The 22,808-nt window shown below is 42.3% G+C and overlaps 1 protein-coding gene across 1 annotated transcript; it reads left to right on the plus strand.

Annotated features, from left to right (window-relative positions):
* Positions 1–1,602: 1,602 nt before the first annotated feature.
* LOC124656340 (cation/H(+) antiporter 15-like) lies at positions 1,603–4,355 on the plus strand. The gene is made up of 3 exons (XM_047195102.1): positions 1,603–1,854; positions 1,934–2,953; positions 3,057–4,355. The coding sequence occupies exons 1-3, from the start codon at positions 1,603–1,605 to the stop codon at positions 4,353–4,355; spliced, it is 2,571 nt and encodes an 856-aa protein (XP_047051058.1).
* Positions 4,356–22,808: the final 18,453 nt, after the last annotated feature.

Raw genomic sequence — 22,808 nt, forward strand, 5'->3', positions numbered from 1 at the left:
ATCGGGGAGGTCTTGAAATTTAAGACCTTGAGATCAAAAGCAGTGCCCTACTTGGTGGTTGTTCAAACTACTTACTGAGAATGGGACATGGCAAACCCTCCTTAGAAGAAAGTATGTTGGCTCAAACCCATTGTCTCAATTGCATTGGAAACCTGGAGACTCGAATTTTTGGGCTAGTATTATGGCAATGAAGAAGTTCTTCTTCCCATATGGGACTTTTGGTATTAGGGATTGGTCGGAGATTAGATTTTAGAAGGATAAGTGGCTTGGCAATACCACTCTCCGTGAATAATATCCGGCATTATACAACATCATGTGACACAAAGGTGATACACACGCTAAGGTGTTGGAGAGCTCTCTTCAACGAATGTGTCGTTCAGAAGCGTCGTAGTATGCATTGTTGCAGTATCTGGATTCAGTCCACTTGACGCAAGAATCTAATGTATTTCGCTGAAATCTTACTGAGAAGGTTTTTTTCGGTGGCTTCTTTGTATAATGCTTTAATCCAACATGATGTTTTAGTTGATAACAATATGAAAACTGGGAAGATGAAGATTCCACTGAAAATTTAAGTTTTTTTGTGTGGTATTTGCGTCGAGAGGTAATTTTACCAAAGATAATCTTGCTAATCACAATTGGTAGGAAGCAAAACGTGTGTCTTTTGTCATCAGAACGAGACTATAAAACACCTTTTTTCCAGCGAAAATTTGCTAGATCTATATGCTCAGCCATCTATATAAGTTTTGCCTTATACCCATCGCACAATATTGCTAATATATTCGGCAATTGGTTTAATGGTGTGGATTCTAGGTTTAAGCTACTTATTAGGGTTGGTTTGGCTATGTAGAAATGATAAGATTTCTAATAACAAAAATGTTTCTCTTTATGCAGGTTATTTACTGTGCACAACTACGCTTTGTTTGATGTCGCCTCTACAACGTGTGGAGCATCGAGACATCTTTATGAATGTATGAAAACGATTGGAGGATATTGCAGGAGATATTTTTTCCCAACATAGATGGCAGCGTGATCTCGGATTAGCCCTCCCGTGTCTTAGTCCTTTTATGTTTCGTCTTTGAACACTAGTTCAATGCCTCTTTTATTTTTGGTTGTAACTTGTGGATTAGAACTGATGTGTGTATCTGGCTATGCAGAGGATAGGTGTAATGCTTTAACTAAAGTAATAAAGTTATCAAAAAATATTTTAGGTCTAAATACACTGTATCTACATAAAATTAAGTTAATTATTTGAATGGGGGAGTAAAACATTCTTCTTTGTCAGAATTTTGAGCCTCGCACAATATCCATGTGCTCCATCGATCTAGTTGGTTATTGACCACTACTTTGCAATCATGCAGCCCGCTTCTCACGGCAGTCGCCCCAAAACACAAGCCTCAATCATTCAGGATACTTGAGAATAAGCAAAATTTGCATGCGCATGCAGATTCAATATTACTGTGTATTCCAATAATCACTCCTCACCAGTCACCACACCATCGCCTTCCTCGCCATGCAGCCAGTCGATCAGTGCGTCACCATCCAAGCCGTCACAATCGGACCATCGCCGGAGTCGGAGTAGAACGGCCGGCCAACGACGGGAAAATGACGTCGTCGGCGGCGGTGAGCGACCCTCTGTCGGACCTATGGGACCACATGATGTCGCCGAACAGGACGCACCTCTTCTGCTTCTACCCGAGCAAGATCACCATGAGCGGCATCTGGACCGGCGACAACCCTCTCGACTTCTCCCTCCCGCTCATCCTCTTCCAGATGCTCCTCATCACCTTCACCACCCGCGCCGCCACCTTCCTCATCTCCCCGCTCGGCCTCCCCCGCTACATCTCAGAGATACTCGTACGTCGGTCTCCATGATCACCACATGCATGCCGACGACGGTGACGATGACACGAACTGTTTTATTCATGCATTGCAGGGCGGCTTCGTGCTGGGGCCTTCCGTGCTGGGCCGGCTCCCGCACTTCACCGACATCGTCTTCCCCACGCGCAGCATCTTCGTCCTCGACTCCATGGCGCTCCTAGGCCTCATCTACTACACCTTCACCATCGGCGTCGAGATCGAGCTCCCCACTATCACCCGCGCCGGCCACCGCAGCTTCTGGTTCGCCGGCGCGTCCGCGCTCCCACCCTTCCTCATCGGCGTCACGGTCGGCTACATGGCCCTAAGCACCGACGACACCCGCAAGCAGAAGGACAGCGTCCTCAACGCCCTCTCCTTCCCCATCTTTCTCGGCGCCTCCTTCTCCTCCACCGCGTTCTCCGTGCTCGCCCGCAACATAGCCGAGCTCAAGCTCGCCGGCACCGACGTCGGACAGCTCACCCTCTCCGCCTCCCTCATCAACGACACGCTCGCGTGGTCAGGGCTCACCGTCGCCACCGCTCTCTCGGACGCGCGCAGCGGTGGCGTGCTTCCGTCCGTGTGGACGCTCGCGTCGGGCGTATTCATCTTCGCCGCGGGCTTCCTCGTCGTTCGTCCGGCCCTCGTGCGGCTGGCGAAGCGGGCCTCCGAGGGGGAGGCGGTCGGCGAGATGCGCGAGTGCGCGGTGCTTGTCGGCGTCATGGTGGCGGCGCTCGTGGCGGACGCCGGGGGTACGCACGCCATCTTCGGCGCCTTCGTCTTCGGGCTCGCCGTGCCCAACGGGCCCGTCGGCGTGGAGCTGGTGGAGAAGGTGGAGGACTTCGTGGTGGGGAATCTGCTCCCCCTATTCTTCGCCATGTCCGGCCTCCGCACGGACACCGCCAAGGTCACCAGCATGAACGCTGCGGTGTTGCTGATGATCGCCGCAATTGCTGCGGCGGTGCTGAAGGTGGCAGCCGCCGTGGGCGTGGCTGCGGGGTTCGGCATGCCGCTGCACGACGGCACGTCCATCGGGCTCCTGCTCAACACCAAGGGGGTCATTGAGCTCGTCATCCTCAACATTGCAAGGAACAAAAAGGTACTACTACTATGCGGATTGATTCTACTCCTATTTCACCAACGAGTTAACAATTTCTGCGATTAGTAAAAATGATCGATGATTGATTCGTCAATGCATGCAGATCATGAGCGACCAGTCGTTCACGGTGCTGGTGTTCATGTCGGCGTTGATCACGGCGCTGGTGAGCCCGCTTCTGGCCATGGTTGTCAAGCCCGCGCGCCGGCTCGTCTTCTACAAGCGCCGCACCGTGGCGTGGGCGCAGCCGGACGCCGAGCTCCGGGTGCTGGCCTGCGTGCACGTGCCCCGCGACGCTCCCGCTTCCATCACGCTCATCGACATCATGTCGTCCTCCAGTCGCTCGCCCGTTGCCGTCCACGCCCTGCACCTCATCGAGTTCGCCGGCCGCTCCTCGGCGCTCCTCCTCATCAACGCCTCTGCCCCAGCGTCCTCCTCCTCGGAGATCTCGGCCCACGGCCGGAGCCACGTGGAGATGCAGTTCAAGCACATCGCGCACGCTTTCAAGGCCTACGAGGAGAACCATGTCGTGGGCGGCGTGTCGGTGCGCACCATGGCCGCCGTGTCGCGGTACGAGTCCATGCACGAGGACGTGACCGCCGCCGCCGAGGACCAGCACTCGGCGCTCATCGTGCTCCCGTTCCACAAGCACCGGACGGTGGACGGCGGCATGGAGGTGTCCCACCCGGCGATCCAGGAGCTGAACGTCAGCGTGCAGTCCTGCTCGCCGTGCACCGTGGGCATCCTCGTCGACCGCGGCCTCGGCATGCCAGCAGGTGGATCCGGCGGCGTGTACCGCGTTGCGGCGCTCTTCTTCGGCGGGCGCGACGACCGGGAGGTGGTGGCGCTGGCCACCCGCATGGCGCGCAACCCGGCCGTGGACCTCACCGTGCTCCGCTTCGTGCAGAAGGGCAGGGCCGGCAGCTACACGGCGAGCGAGTTCGACGCGCTCAAGGAGCGCAAGGCCGACGACGGGTGCTTCCGGGAGTTCCTGGACCGGGCCAACGCCGCCGGCGGCGGGGGCGTGGAGTACTGTGAGCGCGGGGTGTTCAACGCGAACGAGATGGTGGCGGAGATACGGAACGTGGAGGAGGCCGGGAAGGACCTGTTCGTGGTGGGAAAGACTCCGGGGGGATCAGGGCTGACGGCGGGGATGGCGGACTGGAGCGAGTGCCCGGAGCTGGGACCCATTGGGGACCTGCTGGCGTCCAGGGACTTCCAGACCACGGCATCGGTGCTGGTGGTGCAGTCCTACGGGAGGGCGGCGGCGGCGCCGGCCGCGGGGTCGATGGCTTCGTCGGAGTTCAACGTCGGCGAGGCCGTGGTGGTGCAGCCGGAGGCCGCCATGCGGCAAGGGCAACCACCAAGGCGGCCACGCCAACAGGCTGAACTTACCATCGGATGATAGTACTATTCTTGTAAACGGATTCATTTAGCTGATTTGTAAATTATAAACTTCGGTAAATCATAGTTTCCTGAAGATGCAGATTATTAATTGTACTAATTTAAATTCCTAGTCCGAAAAACTGTGCAAATTAGCGAATGATACTGTACTACAGTTTTTACCACTACAGCATAGTAGGAGTATATGCTGACCAAAGAGTGTGTAAATCTAATTTGTTGAAGCGTATCTACCCTCGTGAGCAGCAGCGTTGCGTAGCAGACCAAGAAATTGCACAGTTAGTGATAAACTTGATCACAACGAATAAAGTTCAAACCTCAAGAGTGGAGATTTCTGCCTCACAGGCTCTCCGGTGATTCCGTTATTTACAAAATCGAAAAATCATGTCTCTGAGTTTTTTTTTTAAAAAAAATCTTGTTGTAGACATCGATGTCTCCTACAACGTGCAAAATATCAATTTTAAATAGTTTGTATTTTAAACTACATAAAATGAAGAAAGTATGGATATGGGGTATAGTGAATAATGCACATTTTCAAATGTCAAAAAATTATTTTATTTTTATTTTGTGTAGACCATAATAATAAAAAAGTCACATTACGATTTTTAATGTTTGTAGGATATATCATTGACAACTTCAGGATTTTTTCATTTTTTCTAAAACTTGTAAATACATTTATAAAAATAATACTACCTCCATCCCAAAGCTTAAAGCTTTTTTTAAATAAAAAAAAGTAAAACCAAGTAAAATTTAACCGAATTTTCAGAATAATCTATCAACAAAAATAATATTTCGTAGATACTATAAAAAAATTCATTATCAATTTAATGATATTTATTTTGTAATTTGCATGTTAATGATTTTTGGTAAAAGCTCAGTCAAATTTGATATAGTTTAACTTTCTAAAAATAATATAAGCCTTAAGTTTTGGGATGAAGGTTGTATAGAGGAAGCTCGCGAGCCAAGGGAGAGACTTTTCGAAACTTTGGTCAAAATAATTTGTCTTTTTTTTAGAATTCTTGATTTTCCTTTTTCATATCCTACACAAACACCATCAGGCGGAGAATATCTAATCCCTTATACTACCTCGATCTAAATGGGTTGATGAGCTTCATCTAGATACCGACATTTTAATGTGAAGATGTATTTTATATGGATCGCGCTGAGGGTCCCCCGAGGGATCAAATCGCCCGATCCCCCGGGTCGCTAGCCACCCGATGCGAGTCAATCGAACCGTCAGATTTGGTCAACCTTCCCAAGTGGGAAAAATAGGAAAAACGATACAACGAAGAAATTTCTCCTCCTCCCCCGTTCTTCACGCACGAGCCAGCAGCAATTCGCGCCCGGACAGCCGCACCGCTGTCGCGCCGGTAGCAGCACCGACTGATGAGGGATCACCTCGCCAATGCCTACGAATTGTAGACTTGAGTTTCAAAGAGCGACGATGGAGATTTCGGGAGCGAGATTGGGCACATGATATACCCACCTTCGGGTCCCCTCGGTGGAGGATCCCTACGTGCTGCTAGCAATCTAGTATATAATCATAGGTATGTTTACGGGGGGCCGCCGTAGGCGAAACTATGTTGTCTATCTCGTCTATCTTGCCCTCCCCTATATGGGTATCCTGGCTAGCTTTATATATGCAACCAACCTAGGGTTTTAGAAGGGTCATAGTCGACTACTCCTTTGGGTTGCCTTCTTGGGCCTTCTCCATATTGGGCCAAGCCAGATATGGTAATAATGGGTACCCGAAAGGTATGCCCATGATAGTAGCCCCCGAGTGTCTAGGGAAGTCGAAGACTTGCGTAGAGACTCCAATCATAATCATCTCTGAAATCGAAAAAATACAAGGCGAGGCCATTGATCAAGAAATACATCCGGTCAATATCGTAGATCATGTGTAGGGTAGACGTTGTCGACGATTTTTGAAGTTATTTTTCTAGGGTACGCGACCAGCGATCCCGATGGAAGTAGCCCCCGAGTCTATGGGCAGGTGTTTGCACCTGGGCATAGACTCAAGTTGTACTACTCGATGAAGAACTTGACTATATTCCTGGGCGTAGCCCCTCTTTTATCGGCTCCTGCTGGAGGACTTGATATAATTGTCGAGTCCTATTGGAGGACTTGATGAAATCTATGTGCTCCCAATGGAAGTAGGCTCCACTCGAGTCGCAGAGTCCAGTTGAGTCTACAAACCTTGATTTATTTACCATGGAAATATTGGATCAGATAATCTGGTTGAATCTCTGAACCTTGACTTTTCTTCTAGATTTTTTTGACTTCAGGCCATTGCTATTTTTATTCGACATCTATATTGCACAGAAATATTGGTAAATGTTGCTAGTGCTTCTAACGGATCAGGAATCAGTTAATTTCTCTTGTGGCAAATCCGGATAAACCTACTTCAAAACCGAGTCCTTGGACTCAAATTTGGGATACTGCCGTAATTCAGACGTGCCGCTTTAGGACTTATCAAAAACTGAATTTCAGCTAAGTTACCGGATACCCAACGCGTACGCTGGAATCTGTTGATGTGGATAAAGTGGGAGAGCGCATTCATGTGCGATGCCACGCCACACAGGACGAATCCTGGGGTCTTACCTTCGTGACCCTTTTACAAGTCACGACATTCAGAGTTTTTACCGCGACAGACGCGCTCTGAGAATATATTGCCGAGTGTCTTTGTTCGGCTGATGGAACGATCCATTTTTCGGGTTCTTCTATATTTTTCTCGGGTGTGGTGTGATAGCGGAATGTATTGGGTTCTTCTATATTATCATCGGGTACACCGCCGGTGCTGTCGATGGGAATAATTAAATGACAAGTCTGCGGACTCGAAGATTTTTCCATCTCTATTTTATCATCTTCTTTCTTTGAAGAATTTTTTCGTCGACTTCCTTGAAGTAAATTTTTCAGCAAATATGTGATTGGAATAAATGACGAGTCAGTAGAATCAAAGATTTTTTCCATATCTAATTTGTCACCTCCTTTCTTTGAAGAAAATTGTTCGGCGCAGCCCCCGAGTATCGATGAAATCGTCGAGCACAACGTAGTAGTAGTGTCGAACTAGAAAATGTCGAGTAGCGCTGTTAAGGCCACCAAGTCGTTGATGAAGAAACCGCTGAGCCCCCGAGTGTTGCTGAGGCCCTTATAATCATTACTTAGACGTCCTATTGCAATTGTGTCTAAGGACAAAGTCGTCGTCGAGCCCCCGAGTGTTGGCTCCATTGATACGTGATCTTGTGTAAAAAAATAATACCAAGTGGAGAAAATTCAATTGCATATTTAAATTTACAAAATGAGACAATTAAATTGATGAATAGCACATGTTGTTTTGTTTTGCCTAGAAAATCATGACCACACACGCCTAGATCACGACGAAGGTTGCGACATCTTCTGTTCTTTTTTTACTTTCGCTAGAGAATTCGATGAAATTGTCAACCCCATTGAAGCTAAATCCATTTGAATATTAAGTCATTGAAGATTACGCCATGAGAGATAAAACATTGAAGACGAACCCAAGATGAAGAATTTGAGATGAATCCACATTGAAGATTACACCATTAAACGTGAAGTATATATTGAAGATGAATCCGCTGATATCATAGAGGATGAATCCATTGATCCGAAGAAAATAAATCCAGTAATAATCATAGATGATAAATCCAACGACCTTTAAATGCGTCAGGTAGTATAATATTAGAGGAAACCAATGAGAAGCTGAAAAAAACAAATCCAGTAAGCCGAAGAAGATAAATCCACTGAGCCAAACAAAATAAATCCACTGAGCCAGGGAAGATATATCCAGAGCCAAAGAAGATAAATCCACTAAGCCGGAGAAAATAAATCCACTGAGTCGGGGAAGATATATCTACCGAGTAATCGAGTGTATTTGCGGTAACGATATAATGGCGCATCCCCGAGTATTCGGGTGTGGCGAAAGTAAATAATAATTGACTCTTGGAAGAGAAACACTTAGCTTTTTTTATCGGTTGCGGCGAAGCCGACGTGGAAGCAGGTCAAGTGGCGGACGCAGTCGATGTAGTCGCGCGGCGCCTGGCCGGGAGTAGTTGATGTAGTCGCGCGGCGCCTGGCCGGAAGTAGTCGATGCGTCGGACGCAGTTGATGTGGCAGATCCGCGATAGATGAATCTACGAGCGTGGTGAGTGCGCAATAGCGAACCTCAGGGTCAACGCAACAAAGTATTCGATCTAAGTGATATTACAACGCAAAAATTCTGCGATCAAGTAACAACACAAGCCGAAAAAATATTTAACCAAATAAATTTTGCGAATAGTAATTAGTTGAAAATATAGCACCTTATGGACTTTGTGTCAGATGGCGAATTGCCACGACAAGTGTGCACCACGATGATTGATGTCTACGCACGCTTCTATTCCTGTAGACAGTGTTGGGCCTCCAAGAGCAGAGGTTTGTAGAACAGCAGCAAGTTTCCCTTAAGTGAATCACCCAAGGTTTATCGAACTCAGGGAGGTAGAGGTCAGAGATATCCCTCTCAAGCAACCCTGCAATTAAGATACAAGAAGTCTCTTGTGTCCCCAACACACCTAATACACTTGTCAGATGTATAGGTGCACTAGTTCGACGAAGAGATATTAAAACGCAGGTGATATAGATGGTGGTAAACGGTAATTGCGATTTGAAGTAAATATTGCAGGAAGTAAAGATGCAGTAAAACAGTAAATAAGCGATGTTTGCAGTATTTGGAAACAAGGCCTAGGGATCCTACTTTCACTAGTGGCCACTCTCAACATTGCAATCATAATTGAATATAAATATAAGCACTTCATCATACTACTCTCCTATTGGATAAAGAACTCAAATTCATTGGGCAAGTGTGCAAAAGCACACCTCAAAGGCGTATTTCCAAGTACTAATAAACACCCCACACTGTCACCGTGAGCATTCATAGGAGGTACTAACACACCACAATTCATAAGGGAGTTACACACGGCGCACACACTGTGTCACCATTACACCGAGGTCACAGTAACTCCAAAGTTCACATAATAAAACACTTGAATAGCATATGACATCTAGATTGCAAAGCCTACGATCACATAGATGAACAAATAAGTGCTACTCTCAAACACTCTCTTGTTGGATAACAAACACCATTCATTGTGTAGGGCTACAAGAGCTCCCTCAAGCCGGAGTAAACAAGCTTCACAACATCCGGAGTTCATATTTAAAGTAACCTCTAGAGTGCATAATAGACAAGAGTAACATCTACGTATTCATAAAGATCACACCATGGGAGAGAGAGATGAACCACATAGCTACCGGTAGAGCCCTCGGCCTCGGGGGAGAACTACTCCCTCCTCATCATGGGAGACAGCAACGACGATGAAGATGGCGGTGGTGTCGATGGAGATGACTCCGGGGGCAATTCCCCGTCCCGGCGGCGTGCCGGAACAGAGATTCTGTCCCCCGAAACTTGTCTTCGCGATGACGGCGGCTACGGAACTCTTCATGGAATATGACTGGATTGATGTAGGGTTTTCGCGTCGCGAGGAATATATAGGCGAAAGGGCGGCGCGAGGGGGTGCCCGGGGGGCCCACCCCATAGCTGGGCGCGCCGCCAGGTGGTGTGGGGCCCCATTGGCCCCTCTCCGTCTCTCCTTCGGTGTTCTGGGTCCGTCTCGGTAAAATAGGAGGTTTGGCTTTTGTTTCGTCGAATTCCGAGAATATTGCCCGAACAGCTTTTCTGGAACCAAAAACAACAAAAATACAGGAACTGACACTTCGGCATCTTGTTAATAGGTTAGTCCCGGAAAATGCATAAAAACATTATAAAGTGTGAGCAAAACATGTAGGTATCTATCTATTATATACTAAAAACAAAATAAAGATGTCTAATAGAGCCACCACGTTAAGCCACATCATTAAGATTATTATAATTGTTAGATCTAAAATATGTGGCTAAGATTTAATGAAAGATTAAAAATTACGTAAAGACACAGTCTGATTTGACATGATCTATTTCACGTAGCTAGGCAATCAGGTCTAACAAACATGATATTCCATACTTACCAAATAGAAAACGACTACCGGAGCTAGAAAAAAGAAATTGGCAGCGTATTTCTATAGGACTCTAATTGTATCTGTAAAAATCTACTCAAAAGGAATTGGCAGCGTATTTCTATAGGACTTTAATTGCATCTGTAAAATCTACTAAAACTGCCTACGTACATGCAAACATCTAGATATAGACCCCATGATAAATAGGGATTTCTCCGTATGTGCAAATAAGAAATTAAGATAAATTAATTCATTTGTTCCTTCACAAAAATTTGCTCCAACACATGTCACGTCCATACATCATGCGTAGAATTCCACGAAAAGAATTCATGCACATAAAAGGAGTTTCCTAAAAACGAAATCACGGACAGAAATTGGATCCAAATTAGGTGGGTCGATCAAATATATTCAAGTACAACAAACACATATGAGATAGTAAAGATAGGAAAAAAGAATATTGCATGCACACGTCAGCATAGGCTAGAAAATTATGAAACTATTTACTGTTATATCTCTGATTTAAGATTGTAATATCTTGAATATAAATATGTGATTCAACGAGAAAATATATGATCTATCCCTACAGTTCTAGATTCTAAATTATAATAGACACGTCTAGGATATTAGCTGGTATAACATGTAGTCTTGTATGCATATGTGATGATCGTCATCGCGTGGATTAACAAAAAAAAAGGTACATATCGTGCATGCCAAAGACGCCTAGCAACGAACCTACGTGTTGTATTCGGCCAGCCATTTTTTTTTTTGGTAACAGTATTACACAAGATTTTTTTCTCGGATGAAAACAAAATACAGATGGACAACCGTATTAGTGGTTTTCGGACATGCCGAAAATACCGGCCAAAATACCAACCAAGATTTATCAAATGAATTTATAAATTTATCCAAAGAAAATTGAAATCTTTAAAATTGAGCACATTATATAACTACCAATGTATTCCGTCCACTATAAATTTCTCTCGATGCTAACCGGAATAACCGGTTTCTGGCGAGATTTCGGGAATCTCGAAAGAGAGTTTTTTTTATTTTAAACCAAGAGGCCCAAATCACTCTGATCTAGCGGATGCCAACCGGGGCATGGTGATGTGCATGATCACACGATCAACCACGGGCGACTAACCCGACCTGTTCTTGGCGTAACATGTTTGGATAATGGAATTATCATAAGAAGTAGAGAATGGGCACGGTTAAGTAGTTCGATGCTAGGTGGGAAACTTTAGAACATCACGTTTTCCGCATGAGTGTCGCTACTTGTGTACATCAACAGATCAAACTTACTCAACTAAATAGGCGCGAAATTTTGTTATTGTTAACTTCCCTTTCTCATCTTTCGATGTAATCCTATTCTTCCACACAAGGGCATTAGAGTGAACAAAAAAAGTTGCCTAGCGATTAACTGGATCAAGGCATACATGGGGTATGTTCAACTGCCATTGTTGTAGAAGACCAATAAGGCTCATGGACAAGCGTTTCTTAATCACCTATATGCCTCAGAAAGATCATTGAACTGTAATCTCCTTGCCACGTCCGTCAGCCAAGGCCTTGCATACTCGGGTTATGTGCAAGAAACTATGTGAACCATGATGATAGTTTCCGGTGGCTGTAGAATAATACTCCCTCCTCCCTCCGTTCCTTTCTATAGTGTCTATAGATTTTTGGCACGGAAATTAGCGCAAGAGTATTTTTTACACATGACCCCCTGATTGAACGATTTGAGATCAGACTAAAATTAGGGAAATTGATAACTTCCTAACTTACATTAACAAATCCCACAAATCTGTCTGATTGACTCTCCATATATGTGCAGCCAGGTTTAATTAAGGAAAGAAAAACATTGCTTCCTAAATCTAAGCAATCCTTGGAGCCATGCATTAGGAATCTCAATTAATTGTTTCCTATTTTATATGAATTTTTTTTCATGCATGTCGTGTGAGAGTTGACCGGTGGATGGGTAATTGAAAAAATAGCCAAGCTACAGCCTTATATTGTGAAACAAATGCCAAAAATCTATATGCACTATAGAAAGGAACGGAGGGAGTACCATTTAGAAATTAGTATTTTAATATTCATAGGACAATTAATTTATTCCCGGACATATTGTATGCACTTAAGACTATGCCCTCGCATTTGCGAGGGCCATCTCGCTAGTTGTCATAAAACTAGCATGGAACATAAGAAATTATAGATACGTTGGAGACGTATCAAGCATCCCCAAGATTAGTTCCTACTCGCCCTCGAGTAGGTAAACGATAAAAAGAATAATTTTTGAAGTGACATGCTACCAACATAATCTTAATCATACTATTGTAAAGCATATGAGATGAATGAAGTGACTCAAGGCAATGATCTATAGTTTGCTAACAAATAGATAACATATAGCAAAAACTTTTTATGAATAGTACTTTCAAGACAAGCATCAAAAAGTCTTGCATAAGAGTTAACTCATAAAGCAATAAATTCTTAATAAGAGGTTTTGAAGCAACACAAAGGAAGATTTAAGTTTTAGCAATTGCTTTCAACTTCAACATGCATATCTCATGGATAATTGTCAATACAAAGTAATATGATGAATGCAAATAAGCAAGTATGTAAGAATCAATGCACAGTTGACACAAGTGTTTGCTTCTAAGATAGAAACAAGTAGGTAAACTGACTCAACATAAAGTAAAAGAAAGGCCCTTCGCAGAGGGAAGCATGGATTACTCATGTGCTAGAGCTTTTTATTTTGAAAACATGGAAACAATTTTGTCAACGGTAGTAATAATTCGTATGTGTTATGCATAAAACCTCCTATAAGTTGCAAGCCTCATGCATCGAATACCAATAGTGCCCGCACCTTGTCCTAATTAGCTCGGATTTCCATGGATTATCATTGCATTACATATGTTTCAACCAAGTGTCACAAAGGGGTACCTCTATGCCACCTGTACAAAGGTCCAAGGAGATAGATCGCATTTGATTTCTCGGCTTTGATAGATCTCAACTTGAGGACATCCATACCGGGAACATAGAAAATAGATAATGGACTCCTCTTTAATGCTTAAGCATTCAACAACAGATAATATTCTCATAAGAGATTGAGGATTAATGTCCAAGCTGAAACTTCCACCATGATACATGGCTTTGGTTGGCGGCCCAATGTTCTTCTCTAACAATATGCATACTCAAACCATTTAATCATGATAAATCACCCTTACTTCGGACAAGACGAACATGCATAGCAACTCACATGATATTCAACAAAGGTGTAAAAAGTTGATGGTGTCCCCGAAACATGGTTACCGCTCAACAAGCAACTTATAAGAAATAAGATACAAAAGCAACATATTCAACACCACAATAGTTTTTAAGCTATTTTCCCATGAGCTATGTATTGCAAAGACAAGGAATGAAATTTTAAAGGTAGCACACAAGCAATTTACTTTGGAATGGCGAGATAAATACCACATATAGGTAGTTATGGTGGACACAAATGGCATGAGTTTTGGCTCAAGGTTTTTGGATGCACGAGAAGCATTTCCTCTCGGTACAAGGCTTGGGCTAGCAAGGTTGTTTGAAGCAACACAAGTATGAACCGGTACAGACAAAACTTACATAAGAACATATTGCAAGCATTATAAGACTCTACACTGTCTTCCTTGTTGCTCAAACACTTTTACCGAGAAAATATCTAGACTTTAGAGAGACCAATCATGCAAACCAAATTTCAACAAGCTCTACGAGTAGTTCTCCACTAATAGATTTAAACTACATGATGCAAGAGCTTAAACATGATCTATGAGAGCTCAAAACAATTGCCAAGTATCAAATTATTCAAGACAATATACCAACTACCACATGAAGCATTTTCTGTTTCCAACCAAATAGCAATAAGTGCAGCGGTTTTCAGCTTCCGCCATGAACATGAAAAAAGAAGAACACAAGTGTTCAAATGAAAAAGCGGAGCGTGTCTCTCTCCCAAACAAACATGGTATGATGGTGCCCACTTTATTGAAAATAAAATACACAACAGAAAATAAAGACGCTCCAAGAATAACACATAGTATATGAAGCAATAAAAATATGGGATTTCTATTTTCGTGCCCTCGGGTCCTTAGTTGTGCTCAGTTTTCCCCAGCTCCTTAGTTTTTCCTCAGTTTTACCCAAGCCTTTGTCTGAAACCATCACACGTGATGTAACGGCCGGTTGCCCGACGGTTGACCGTTATCTTCGACTAGTGGGGCCACGTAGAGCCCGCAAAGACACGTCGGACCATCCATCTTTGTTTGACCGTAAGCATCGGTGTATCCCTGACCAAAACGCGCACGAGTGGGGCTTCGGTATATCGAATGACAAGTGGGCCATGGCGCTGATACAATGGGCAATACACGGGTAGGAATAGATTTTTAAACGGAGCTCTACGAGCGATGGCACGGAGGAGGTGGCCTGCGGGGTGCCGAGATGAGATCGACGTCCACAAAGAACCGCATGAGGCGAGACCGGACGCATTAGATAGATATGAACTAGACGCGTTTAACCATGCAAAGAAGAGAAGAAATGGTCGACGACATCGACGACTACCTCAAAACTTTGATCGACCGTGTCCGACACGAACGCGAGCAATGTAGAGAAAACTAGTGTCTCTCCTTTCCGGCGTGTATAGATGGGTTCTAGAAGAGTGTGGTGGCGAAGGGAAAGACCTCGCGGTGATCCGTGGCGTCCAGCATAGCGGGCGGCGTGGCCGTGCCCACGGCGGCGTGCATGCATGTTCGGCATTGGCATCCGCATGTACGTTCGGCATTGGCCTCGGCGGTATCTCTGGTGTGTCAGTGATCGAATGAGGGGACGGGATTGACGGTGCATCCCGACGGTGACCTAGCAGTGGCGGCGAGCATAGTCGTTCTGACCATGCCGATATCGGCATCGGCATCGTTTGGAGGCTGTGGTGCTCGAATCAAGGTGGGATTTGTTTCTTGTACGCCAAAAGTGATTTGAAACAAGTTTCGTGTTGAAGGTTAGGTAACGAAAGTTTGTAACTAAGCCCAAAATTATACTAGCGTCATGGTGAGGTTCTTTTTGATAGAGCTATACGGTTGGGAAAACTTTTTTGACACTTTTTAGATAGGGTTCCTTGTTGTTACACGTATGGCATCATGTATGGCAAATTTGGGGTCATTTGGAGATGTTCGAAAAAATCACTTTGCTTAAACGCATGCCGTTTCGTCTCACTCGAAACCAGCTTTTCTAACAAGGTGATTTTTTCTACATTCTCTAAATGACCTCAAATTTCATACAGCTGATCTTCTATACATAGATAGATAGATGGTTTCGTTTTTACATTTTTCAAACTTTTTATTTCCCTTTATAATACCCAATTGATTTTCAGATTTTGTAACTTGGCATCATGTATGGCATCATTTTCGCCCTAAATTTCAAATTTTGTGAAACTTTCCCTTTTAGATATTCCTTGTTGTTATAGATATGGCATCATGTATGCCAAATTTAGTTAGGTCTCACTGAAACCAGCTTTTGTAACAAGTTAGGTTTTTTCGACCTTCTCAAAAGGGATTTTTTTCTACCTTCTCTAAATGACCTAAAAAATCATACAAACGATCTTCTATACAAAGATAGGTAGATTTTTTGCGTGAAAAGTAATGGATACAACAAATCGGTGATGGTTTATCATTTTTTCGTGAAAATTAATGGCTATAACAAATCGGTGATGGTTTATCATTTTTTGCGTGAAAACTAATGGCTACAACAAATCGGTGATGGTTTATCATTTTTTCGTGAAAATTAATGGCTACAACAAATCGGTGATGGTTTATCATTTTTTGCGTGAAAATTAATGGCTACAACAAATCGGTGATGGTTTATCATTTTTTGCGTGAAAATTAATGGCTACCACAAATCGGTGATGGTTTATTATTTTTTTCGTGAAAATTAATGGCTACAACAAATCGGTGATGGTTTATCATTTTTTGCGTGAAAATTAATGGCTACAACAAATCGGTTTATCATTTTTTGCGTGAAAAGTAATGCCTAAAAGAGTTTATAATTTTTAGCGCGTGAAAATGAATACAGAAAACCGCCCTTTAGCATACTTAGAGAGTGGAAGGTAACCGCCGACAGAGAGAGAGAGGGGTTATCCTGCTCGTTAGATCATACGATCAACGGTCGGCGGGCACGATCCGCGTGACATGGGCTAGACAAATCAGGGCAATGTTGCACGTCCGCGAGAATTTGTGGAGGGAGAGGGCAAAGCTGAGTAGTATCAAGAAACCAAGGGCACTTGTGTAATAAACGAGACTAAGGGATTCAAATATGAGATTTAAAAAATGGAAAATGCGTGTTTTGTACAATGAAACCCATCTTGGCCTACCTCAAACTATTTGCAATACAAATATACATGAGTGTGAGAATTGTGGCCTCATTTAGGCAAAGTATGTTTTGGGGAAATCTGTTTTGGGAAGGGCTTATTGTGGAAAAACCATGCACCTTCATAGCTACTAGGTGATTTGAGAAGGCCTTTGAGAAGTGGCAATTTGTGGTAAAATTTGATGTATCTATGACTTATCTATGTTTTGAGAACTGGAAATTTGTGGTAAAGACTCCATGAGTATGTGCCACTATTTTTCGGAATTTTTTGCACATTAAATGACTCATTTAACTAGTTAATCCCAATTGTTGACTGTCTGTTGACCAGCCACTTGAGGGTAAAACTGATCATATTGCACTAGCCAGTATTAGCACTCAAGGGTCTAATAGAGCCACCACGTTAAGCCACATCATTAAGATTATTATAATTGTTAGATCTAAAATATGTGGCTAAGATTTAATGAAAGATTAAAAGTTACGTAAAGACACAGTCTGATTTGACATGATCTATTTCACGTAGCTAGGCAATCAGGTCTAACAAACATGATATTCCATACTTACCAAATAGAAAACGACTACCGGAGCTAGAAAAAAGAAATTGGCAGCGTATTTCTATAGGACTCTAATTGTATCTGTAAAAATCTACTCAAAAGGAATTGGCAGCGTATTTCTATAGGACTTTAATTGCATCTGTAAAATCTACTAAAACTGCCTACGTACATGCAAACATCTAGATATAGACCCCATGATAAATAGGGATTTCTCCGTATGTGCAAATAAGAAATTAAGATAAATTAATTCATTTGTTCCTTCACAAAAATTTGCTCCAACACATGTCACGTCCATACATCATGCGTAGAATTCCACGAAAAGAATTCATGCACATAAAAGGAGTTTCCTAAAAAAGAAATCACGGACAGAAATTGGATCCAAATTAGGTGGGTCGATCAAATATATTCAAGTACAACAAACACATATGAGATAGTAAAGATAGGAAAAAAGAATATTGCATGCACACGTCAGCATAGGCTAGAAAATTATGAAACTATTTACTGTTATATCTCTGATTTAAGATTGTAATATCTTGAATATAAATATGTGATTCAACGAGAAAATATATGATCTATCCCTACAGTTCTAGATTCTAAATTATAATAGACACGTCTAGGATATTAGCTGGTATAACATGTAGTCTTGTATGCATATGTGATGATCGTCATCGCGTGGATTAACAAAAAAAAAGGTACATATCGTGCATGCCAAAGACGCCTAGCAACGAACCTACGTGTTGTATTCGGCCAGCCATTTTTTTTTGGTAACAGTATTACACAAGATTTTTTTCTCGGATGAAAACAAAATACAGATGGACAACCGTATTAGTGGTTTTCGGACATGCCGAAAATACCAACCAAGATTTATCAAACGAATTTATAAACTTATCCAAAGAAATTTGAAATCTTTAAAATTGAGCACATTATATAACTACCAATGTATTCCGTCCACTATAAATTTCTCTCGATGCTAACCGGAATAACCGGTTTCTGGCGAGATTTCGGGAATCTCGAAAGAGAGTTTTTTTTATTTTAAACCAAGAGGCCCAAATCACTCTGATCTAGCGGATGCCAACCGGGGCATGGTGCTGTGCATGATCACACGATCAACCACGGGCGACTAACCCGACTGTTCTTGGCGTAACATGTTTGGATAATGGAATTATCATAAGAAGTAGAGAATGGGCACGGTTAAGTAGTTCGATGCTAGGTGGGAAACTTTAGAACATCACATTTTCCGCATGAGTGTCGCTACTGTGTACATCAACAGATCAAACTTACTCAACTAAATAGGCGCGAAATTTTGTTATTGTTAACTTCCCTTTCTCATCTTTCGATGTAATCCTATTCTTCCACACAAGGGCATTAGAGAGAACAAAAAAAGTTGCCTAGCGATTAACCGGATCAAGGCATACATGGGGTATGTTCAACTGCCATTGTTGTAGAAGACCAATAAGGCTCATGGACAAGCGTTTCTTAATCACCTATATGCCTCAGAAAGATCATTGAACTGTAATCTCCTTGCCACGTCCGTCGGCCAAGGCCTTGCATACTCGGGTTATGTGCAAGAAACTATGTGAACCATGATGATAGTTTCCGGTGGCTGTAGAATAATACTCCCTCCTCCCTCCGTTCCTTTCTATAGTGTCTATAGATTTTTGGCACGGAAATTAGCGCAAGAGTATTTTTTACACATGACCCCCGATTGAACGATTTGAGATCAGACTAAAATTAGGGAAATTGATAACTTCCTAACTTACATTAACAAATCCCACAAATTTGTCTGATTGACTCTCCATATATGTGCAGCCAGGTTTAATTAAGGAAAGAAAAACATTGCTTCCTAAATCTAAGCAATCCTTGGAGCCATGCATTAGGAATCTCAATTAATTGTTTCCTATTTTATATGAATTTTTTTTCATGCATGTCGTGTGAGAGTTGACCGGTGGATGGGGTAATTGAAAAAATAGCCAAGCTACAGCCTTATATTGTGAAACAAATGCCAAAAATCTATAGGCACTATAGAAAGGAACGGAGGGAGTACCATTTAGAAATTAGTATTTTAATATTCATAGGACAATTAATTTATTCCCGGACATATTGTATGCACTTAAGACTATGCCCTCGCATTTGCGAGGGCCACCTCGCTTGTTGTCATAAAACTAGCATGGAACATAAGAAATTATAGATACGTTGGAGACGTATCAAGCATCCCCAAGCTTAGTTCCTACTCGCCCTCAAGTAGGTAAACGATAAAAAGAATAATTTCTGAAGTGACATGCTACCAACATAATCTTAATCATACTATTGTAAAGCATATGAGATGAATGAAGTGACTCAAGGCAATGATCTATAGTTTGCTAACAAATAGATAACATATAGCAAAAACTTTTTATGAATAGTACTTTCAAGACAAGCATCAAAAAGTCTTGCATAAGAGTTAACTCATAAAGCAATAAATTCTTAATAAGAGGTTTTGAAGCAACACAAAGGAAGATTTAAGTTTCAGCAATTGCTTTCAAATTCAACATGCATATCTCATGGATAATTGTCAATACAAAGTAATATGATGAATGCAAATAAGCAAGTATGTAAGAATCAATGCACAGTTGACACAAGTGTTTGCTTCTAAGATAGAAACAAGTAGGTAAAGCCGACTCAACATAAAGTAAAAGAAAGGCCCTTCGCAGAGGGAAGCATGGATTACTCATGTGCTAGAGCTTTTTATTTTGAAAACATGGAAACAATTTTGTCAACGGTAGTAATAATTCATATGTGTTATGCATAAAACCTCCTATAAGTTGCAAGCCTCATGCATCGAATACCAATAGTGCCCGCACCTTGTCCTAATTAGCTCGGATTTCCATGGATTATCATTGCATTACATATGTTTCAACCAAGTGTCACAAAGGGGTACCTCTATGCCACCTGTACAAAGGTCCAAGGAGATAGATCGCATTTGATTTCTCAGCTTTGATAGATCTCAACTTGAGGACATCCATACCGGGAACATAGAAAATAGATAATGGACTCCTCTTTAATGCTTAAGCATTCAACAACAGATAATATTCTCATAAGAGATTGAGGATTAATGTCCAAGCTGAAACTTCCACCATGATACATGGCTTTGGTTGGCGGCCCAATGTTCTTCTCTAACAATATGCATACTCAAACCATTTAATCATGATAAATCACCCTTACTTCAGACAAGACGAACATGCATAGCAACTCACATGATATTCAACAAAGGTGTAAAAAGTTGATGGTGTCCCCAGAAACATGGTTACCGCTCAACAAGCAACTTATAAGAAATAAGATACAAAAGCAACATATTCAACACCACAATAGTTTTTAAGCTATTTTCCCATGAGCTATGTATTGCAAAGACAAGGAATGAAATTTTAAAGGTAGCACACAAGCAATTTACTTTGGAATGGCAGATAAATACCACATATAGGTAGTTATGGTGGACACAAATGGCATGAGTTTTGGCTCAAGGTTTTTGGATGCACGAGAAGCATTTCCTCTCAGTACAAGGCTTGGGCTAGCAAGGTTGTTTGAAGCAACACAAGTATGAACCGGTACAGACAAAACTTACATAAGAACATATTGCAAGCATTATAAGACTCTACACTTGTCTTCCTTGTTGCTCAAACACTTTTACCGAGAAAATATCTAGACTTTAGAGAGACCAATCATGCAAACCAAATTTCAACAAGCTCTACAGTAGTTCTCCACTAATAGATTGAAACTACATGATGCAAGAGCTTAAACATGATCTATGAGAGCTCAAAACAATTGCCAAGTATCAAATTATTCAAGACAATATACCAACTACCACATGAAGCATTTTCTGTTTCCAACCAAATAGCAATAAGTGCAGCGGTTTTCAGCTTCCGCCATGAACATGAAAAAAGAAGAACACAAGTGTTCAAATGAAAAAGCGGAGCGTGTCTCTCTCCCAAACAAACATGGTATGATGGTGCCCACTTTATTGAAAATAAAATACACAACAGAAAATAAAGACGCTCCAAGAATAACACATAGTATATGAAGCAATAAAAATATGGGATTTCTATTTTCGTGCCCTCGGGTCCTTAGTTGTGCTCAGTTTTCCCCAGCTCCTTAGTTTTTCCTCAGTTTTACCCAAGCCTTTGTCTGAAACCATCACACGTGATGTAACGGCCGGTTGCCCGACGGTTGACCGTTATCTTCTGAAGGAGATATGCCCTAGAGGCAATAATAAAGTGGTTATTATTTATATCTTTATGTTTATGATAAATGTTTATATATCATGCTATAATTGTATTAACCGAAACATTAGTACATGTGTGATATGTAGACAACAAAGAAGTCCCTAGTATGCCTCTTAAACTAGCTTGTTGATTAATAGATGATTAGTTTCATAATCATGAACATTGGATGTTATTAATAACAAGGTTATATCTCCAAGTAAAGCACACTAAGATGTGAGCGGAATAAAAAATATTGTTTGCACTAGAGGTGACACGATAAGTTGTCGATGAAGAAGGGGATGCCTTGGGCATCCCCAAACGCAGATGCTTGAGTCTTCTTGAAATATGCGGGGATGAGACCACGGGGGCATCCCCAAGCTTAGACTTTTCACTCTTCTTGATCATATTGTATCATCCTCCTCTCTTGACCCATTGAAAACTTCCTCCACACAAACTCAAAACAAACTCATTAGAGAGGTTAGTGCATAGTCAAAATTCATATATTCAGGAGGTGACATAATCATTCTTAACACTACCGGACATTGCACAAAGCTGCGAAAGTTAATGGAACAAAGAAATCCATCAAACATAGCAAAGAGAGGCAATGCGAAATAAAAGGCAGAATCGTCAAAAGCGAGCAGTCAGTAAAGGCGAATTTTTACGGGGCACTTAACTTGCTCGAATGAAAAATGCTCAAATTGAATGAAAGTTGCGTACATATCTGAGGATCACGCACGTAAATTGGCAGATTTTAAGTTGCCTACGGACGAGGCTACTGCAAATTTCGTTGACGGTAAGAAATATGTTTACAGCGCGATCAATCCAAATCTAGTAATCAACCCTACTATCAAAGACTTTACTTGGCACAACAATGCAATAAAATAAAGATAAGGAGGGTTGCTACAGTAGTAGCTAACTTCCAAGACTCAAATATAAAACAAAAGTGCTGGAAGTAAAATAATGGGTTGTCTCCCATAAGCGCTTTTCTTTAACGCCTTTCAGCTAGGCGCGAGAAAGTGTGAATCAAGTATTATCAAGAGATGAAGCATCAACATCATAATTTGTTCTAATAATAGAATCATAAAGTAACTTCATTCTCTTCTAGGAAATGTTCATACCTTTCTTGAGAGGAAATTGATACTTAATATTACCTTCCTTCATATCAATAATAGCACCACGAGTTCGAAGAAAAGGTCTTCCCAATATAATGGGACAAGATGCATTGCATTCAATATCCAAGACAACAAAATC

Source organism: Lolium rigidum, chromosome 5 (assembly GCF_022539505.1).
Source record: "Lolium rigidum isolate FL_2022 chromosome 5, APGP_CSIRO_Lrig_0.1, whole genome shotgun sequence".
Lineage (NCBI taxonomy): Eukaryota > Viridiplantae > Streptophyta > Magnoliopsida > Poales > Poaceae > Lolium > Lolium rigidum.

Coding starts and splice junctions, on each gene's coding strand:
- LOC124656340 (XM_047195102.1), top strand. CDS start 1,603: ATGACGTCGTCGGCGGCGGTGAGCGACCCTCTGTCGGACCTATGGGAC. Junction 1,855..1,933: donor GCTACATCTCAGAGATACTC/GTACGTCGGTCT, acceptor CATGCATTGCAG/GGCGGCTTCGTGCTGGGGCC. Junction 2,954..3,056: donor ACATTGCAAGGAACAAAAAG/GTACTACTACTA, acceptor CAATGCATGCAG/ATCATGAGCGACCAGTCGTT.